At 60.6% G+C, this 6,488-nt stretch overlaps 1 protein-coding gene across 1 annotated transcript; it reads left to right on the plus strand.

Moving 5' to 3' along the window:
- The first annotated feature begins 803 nt into the window (after positions 1 to 803).
- Positions 804 to 5,076, plus strand: PRSS22 (serine protease 22). Its single transcript, XM_082359599.1, has 6 exons — positions 804 to 976; positions 1,631 to 1,657; positions 2,046 to 2,217; positions 2,461 to 2,738; positions 3,806 to 3,963; positions 4,570 to 5,076. The coding sequence occupies exons 1-6, from the start codon at positions 895 to 897 to the stop codon at positions 4,828 to 4,830; spliced, it is 978 nt and encodes a 325-aa protein (XP_082215725.1). The 5' UTR covers positions 804 to 894; the 3' UTR covers positions 4,831 to 5,076.
- The last annotated feature ends 1,412 nt before the right edge of the window (positions 5,077 to 6,488 follow it).

Consider the following 6,488-nt stretch of genomic DNA (forward strand, 5'->3'; position numbering starts at 1 on the left):
GGGCAGATTCCTTGGGGGAGCATTTCGCATCCCACACCCCCACCTGGGCTCCCCGCTCAAGCATCACCCAGCAGCCGTTTGACCCCAAGGAGGAGTCCAGGGGGGTGGTCCTGGGAGCACAGGGGCTGGGGTGGGGTGTGGGGACTCAGCATCCCAGCCCTCCCCAGGCAGCCGCATCAGTCACAGCCACCTGGGCAACTGGCTGCCCCGTCTGGGCTTCCTGGGAGTCCAGGTGAGAGATGAATCCTCAGGCTGCTGAGTGACAGGGCCCACAGGAAGGTGTCCCCGGGACAGGTGGCCACTGGGGGTCTGATTCACGCCTTCTGGCAAGTGGGTTAACGGGATCCCCGAGCCCAGGGCTGGGTCAGGTCTTCCGCTGAGTCACAGGAGCCATTACGGAGCCTCTGGGCAGCCCCTTGCCCGCTGTCACCCACCCGAGGCCCCAGGGCCTCCCCAACGGCTCCCGCCACTGCGGACCCAGGCCCCAGGGTCTGAGTGCCTTCCTTCCCCACCTGGACCACCCCCCCTTCAAGCTTAAGGGCCTTTCTCTGCCCTGCCCCCCCCAGTCAAGGTCAAGGCCCAGCCTAGACCTGAGGGCCCAGGTTCCCTCGCCTGCCCCTCCAGAGCCCAGATCCTGAGACCTGAGTCCGCGGATCCAGGCCCGAGGTAGGGGACCCAGCTAGAGCCCTCCCACCCCCACCTCCAGCCCCACCCCCACCCCCGACTTTAACGGCTTATTTCCTCCCCAAAGCCCCACCCCCTCCCTGTGACTGACAGCCCGGGGTGGCGGGACTGAGCCACTCACTTGGGGGACTGGTCCGACGGCATTCCGCCTCACAGGATAAAACCTGGGGTGGCCTGCAGGGAACCCAAGCTCTCCTGTCGGCAGTGGCCATGGTGGTTCCCAAGACTCTCCCTGCCCTGGGGAGGCACTACCTCAGGATTGTAACCTCCTTGCTGCTTCTGGCTGCTCCAGGTGAGTCCTGAGGGCCTGCTGCCCCCTCCACCCCTTCCCCATTGTCCACCCAGCCGCCCTCCCTCTTGGTGCTGCCTGAATCCCTCCTCTCCCTCTCATCTGTTGCTCTGTTCCCCCACCTCCCTCTCTCCCTCTCTCCCTCTACCTCTCTTCCTCTCTATCATTATTTGCCTGCTCTGAGCCTCAGGTTCCTGCACAGCTGTGAGGAGTACGTGAAACACTGCACTACAGGGCCCAGGACAGGGCTGAGCGCAGTCAGCGCTCAGCGTGCTCAGCTCTGCTTGTTATTTACCCTCTTCATGTCCCGTTCCTGTCTCTTGGGTCTGCATGGTCCACTGCTGGGGCAGCGGCATCCAGACCTCTGGCCTGAGAGGGGGGTTCTCACTCTCACCTCAGTGAGACACCCCAGGAGCTGACCCCTCACCCCCAGGCAGGCTGGATGGAGCCCGGGCACAGGCTGCACCGGAAGTTGCAGGGAGGCCAAGGCCGCAGCTCACAGCGAGGGCCTGAGGTTTCTGTCTGTCCTGCCCAGGCTCCAGGAAATGCCCCGCCTGGGGTGGCCTGGAGGGCCCCAGGGACTGAGCCACCGGGAAGGATCGCTGGGCACCAGGGCTCCCCTCCACCGGCCTGACCCTTTCTTTCTCTTGCCCTCAGCCACCCTAGCTGCTGCCAAGACAGCTGGTAAGTCAGAGCTGCCCTCAGGGAAGCGGGGAGGGAGGAAGCCTGAAGGGCAGGGTAGTGTCTGTGTGTCTGTCTGTGGGGGACAGGTCAGAAGCGGGCAGTGGGGCAAGAGGGGGTTTGAGCTGGAGAGGAAGGGCAGGCAGGAAACGAGGCCCAGAGAGTCGGGATGCGGAGGAGAGAGGCCCAGGAGGGGGTGAGCGGCTAGAGGACCAAGTGCTGAGCCAGAGGGGAGGGCAGAGGGTGGAAGGGCCGGGAAAGAGGCAGCAAAGGATGGAGCAGGGTGGGAGGAGACTGGAGCACAGGCCTAAGTGCTGAAGGCAGGGAAGGGGGGCTGGAAGGGATGAGGATTGTGCCTGAGGGTTTGACACACCGGCCCCTCCTCCGCCAGGCCCCCCAGCCTGTGGAAAGCCCCAACACCTGAACCGAATCGTGGGTGGTGAGGACGGCACCGATGCCGAGTGGCCCTGGCTTGTGAGCATCCAGAAGAATGGCACCCACTACTGTGCAGGCTCCCTGCTCACCAACCACTGGGTGCTCACGGCCGCCCACTGCTTCAAGGGGTACATATGCTCAGCCGGTCCCCTCCACTCGATTCCCCAGACCCGGGGCTGCCCACACGGCCCCGGCTTCCAGGCCTTAGTCCAGTCTTGGGTCCCTCAGGGGAGTCCCTGCTTCTCCCCAGAAGCCTCTTTTGCTCACCAGGGGCCTTCATATGCCTGCCATTCCCCCAGAAACCCTTCCCAGACCCTTCCTGACCACCCAGTGGTTCCTGGCTGATGCCACCCCCTCCCTCTCCCTTCCAGCCATCTGAACAAACCAGCCCTGTTCTCTGTGCTGCTGGGGGCCTGGCAGCTGGGGAACCCCGGCCCGAGGTCCCAGGAGGTGGGTATTGCCTGGGTGCAGTCCCACCCTGTGTACTCCTGGAAGGAAGGCGCCCATGCTGACATCGCCTTGGTGCGCCTGGAGCACGCCATCCAGTTCTCTGAACGCATCCTGCCCATCTGCCTGCCTGATTCCTCCGTCCATCTCCTTCCGGACACCAACTGCTGGATTGCTGGCTGGGGGAGTATCCACGATGGAGGTGTGGCTTCTTTCCCACCAGGGGGGTGGGGGTGGGTGGGGATAGAGGGTGGTGGACACTGGGAGATACAGGTGCCATGGGCAGCAAAGGATAGAGGCCAGAGGCAGAGCATGACACAGATAGAAGAAAAGACAGGCTGTGACCCAGAGATGTGACGACGCAGAAGCCTAGGTGGATAGTTCTAGATCATTTCTAGTTAAAAGGTACCTTTTGCTGTGTTCTGAGGCAAAGATGCCAGATCAACCAAGATATTAAGTGATATAGGAACAGCTGAGAGGAGGTGTCTATGGGACCAAGCTGAACCAGGTGAATATGAAAACAGCCCTAAGATTCCAAATCTGGAATAAATGCCCCCTGGTGGCATCATGACACAATTGCAGGCAAAATTCCCAGGAGAAAATGCAGTCTCCATAAATGGTAAAATATAATTGGCAAACCAAGTCTGGAGGTTTGGAAAACCTCATCTAGAAACACAAATTAGATTAGATAAAGTAAGAGGCAGAGAAGCAGTGACATATATATATGGAACTTTAACCAGATTCCAGAATTAAGAGAAATGACACCAGTTTGGGCGTCTGGGGACCCCACTGACTCTGAAGTTTCAGCCAGCCTCCCCACGGTCATTCTTAGGGGTTCCTGTGAAAGGTGGATTTATGAACTGGGGAAGGTCTACAGACCAACCCTAGGGTCAATCCCCCTAGGGGATGGGGGGGGTGGTCCCTCAAGTCCCAGTAACATTCAACACTGAGTGGCCATTAGTCTGTAGCAGTACCGGTGCTGGTTAAAGTAATGCCTGAGACGGGACAAGCCTGGACCATTGGTTTGAACCATCTCATTGGCATCAGAGATCTTGTTAAAGATTCAGAGCTTCAGGCTGCACGTTCATTTGGGATTCAGTAGGTCCAGAGTGGAGTCCTGGAATTTGGGCTTTCTGCAGGCATTGTGGGAGAGCCTGACAGAGCTGATCCATTTACCCTTTGAGAAACGCTGCTGAGGGAATTGAGGAGGGAATTGAGGAGGCCACCAGGAGAGTCTCCCAAGCCTGACTCTCTCCTCCCTGCTCCCAGTGCCCCTGCCCCACCCTCAGACCCTCCAGAAGCTAAAGGTTCCCATCATCGACTCAGCAGTCTGCAGCCGCCTGTACTGGCGGGGAGCCGGGCAGGGCGCCATTACGGAGGACATGCTGTGCGCCGGCTACCTGGAGGGGGAGCGGGACGCCTGTCTGGTGAGCACACCACCTCCTTCCCAGCCCTGCCCCACTGAGCTCCATCACCCCTCTCCTCCTGGGCCTCCTCCCAGAATCGCCTGTGACCTGGTAGGCCCCCTAGATAGATGCCTACAGAACCCGGCCCCAGCCTGGCTCAGCCATTCATACATCAAACATTCTGAGCACCTCCGGTGTGCCTGACCCCATTCTCAGGGAGCTGGCATCCTCCTGAAAGGGTGCCACGGTCCTGGCCCCCAGAACCAGCTCCAGCTCCACCACTGTGGCGGAGCACGGCGGGACGGTGCGATGGTCCACACCCGGGCTGGGTCAGTTTTCTTCTTTCTGAGCCTCAGTTTCCTCAACTGTGAAGCAAGTCACAATCCTCCCTGCCTCCAGGGCTGTGAGGGAGAAGGTCTAGCACAAAGTGCTTCTTACCGGAAGTGAGCCTGGGAAGTGTGTCCTTCCCCGCCCTCCCGGTCCTGGTGGCGTTGGTTAGAGTGCCGCGGCCCCCAGGTCGGAGAAATGGTCCCCCGCGAAGGGAACTGCCACCCGCTGCGGTGCGGGTCCTGGGCTCTGCTCACCGCTTGCCCCACGCGGGTCCCTAACCTTCCCTCCTCTCCGCAGGGCGACTCCGGAGGTCCCCTGATGTGCCAGGTCGAGCGCACCTGGCTGCTGGCGGGCGTCATCAGCTGGGGCGAGGGCTGTGCGGAGCGCAACCGGCCCGGCGTCTACATCAGCCTGGCCGCCCACCGCTCCTGGGTACAGGGGATCGTGCAAGGGGTGCAGCTCCGCGGGCACTCGCAGGGTAGCGGGCCCACAGGGCGCCGGGGACGGGCTCTGGGGGCGCGGCGAGCTCGCGGGGCCGCCCGGGGCCGCGGGGTTTAGGGATCTGGGGAGACCACGTGCTGTTTCCTCTGTTGTAAATAAGCGGTCTACCTCTGGGGGAGCGCCCGAGTGCCGGCGCCTGATCTCCTCCGCGGGGAGGCCCCGCCCCGCCCCTGGGCTCAGGCCCCACCCCCGAGGCCCGGAGCGCCTTTGTGTACATACATGTTAATGATTTTTACAGTTATTTGTAACTCCTCCCACACGTCTTATTTATTCCTCCAATTTCAATAAATTGTTTATTCCCCAGTTCCTATTTTTTCCCTCGTGTATGGGAACATTGGGAAGCAGGGTCCAGTTGGGGTTAAAACGGGGGCTGGCAGGTAGGAGTTTGGATGGTGGTCTGGCCAGGGACCCAGGTGTCCTGCCCACCTAGGATTCAGCATCCTGACTTTTGACCTTTGCACTGTCCTTTTGTAACCCCTTGCCACCAGAGAGACCAAATGGAGAGGAGACAGGAGGCCCAGCTCTCCCACAAGAAAGGTGGGTGTTGGGGGCTGCAGGGCCAGGCAGGTCCTCAACCTGCCTGTTGAATTTCCGAAACAGGGCTGGCTAGGAGAACCCCCGCCACACACACACGAGAGTGGGGTGTCCCCCATCCTCCCTCATTTTAGAGCCGGGTGTCTCAGTTTGGGCTGAGGCAGCCAGGACTCCCCAGGAGCTGACTCAGCCAGTGACTCACTGCCGATTCTGTGAATCCTCCCCCCAGAACGAAGGAGCAAAACAGTGAGACAGCAGGTCTCCGTGGGGGCTTGAGTCACCTCACCTGCCCCCACGGGGTGGGGCTGAGAGCTGAGTCCTAGGCCACCATGGGGTCTGCCTGGGACCGAGCTAATGCTCCCCTTTCCCACCGCCCACCTTCCTGCAGCCAGGCCTCTGGCCTCCTGGACCAGCCCTGCCCCTCCTCCCAGGGCCCAGGACGCTGTACCCCATCAGCCCCACCTGGGCTTCCCAGAAACAAGCGAATGTGCAGGCAGGGCTGTGTGGTTGGTTTGATGAGTATGTGCGGGAGAGATTTTTTCTAACAGTCAGGAAGACAAGTAGGCCCGGCTGTGCAGAGGACAGAGCTGAGTGGCTGCCTCAGGGTCTCCGACTAGAAATGATCAGTGCAGTGAGCTTGAGGAGGCAGCACAGATGTGGTTTGGTTGGTTGTTTGGTGTCCTTTACTGGGAGCATTGTTCTAAAACTTTTGTTCATATTGTTTTGATTACCCCCATGTTAATAAGTGCTGTGGGGTTGGTCTTATTAACAAACAAACGCTAACCTGGCCTCCCGCTGGCCTGGGAACCAGCTGGGGGGTGAGCAGGTGGCTCAGGTGAGGCCCCTCCCCTTTGTGACCTGGTCCCGCTTTACCTGTCACTCTGCTTCCCTTGTCCACTTACCCTCCTCTCTGGACTCAGTCTCCCCTCCCCCCCCATACCCCTCCACCAGTGCCTCATTCGCTGCCCTTCTTCCTGCCTCCGTTTCCCCCTCTGCCCTCCAGGCTCTTCCTCTGTTCCTCGTTCCCCCACGTCCTGTCCCTGTCCCCTCACTCCTTCTCTGTCTCTGTCTCTGGCCACTGGCCTCTGTGGCTCAGTGTCCCCCACATCCTGTCTCTCACCGCCCTCTGCCTCTGCCTCCAATGGCATCCTGACAGAAGCCCCTGAGAAGGCCACACCTAG

The sequence above is a fragment of the Balaenoptera borealis genome (genome assembly GCF_965194805.1).
Source record: "Balaenoptera borealis genome assembly, chromosome: 16".
Taxonomy (NCBI): Eukaryota; Metazoa; Chordata; class Mammalia; order Artiodactyla; family Balaenopteridae; genus Balaenoptera; species Balaenoptera borealis.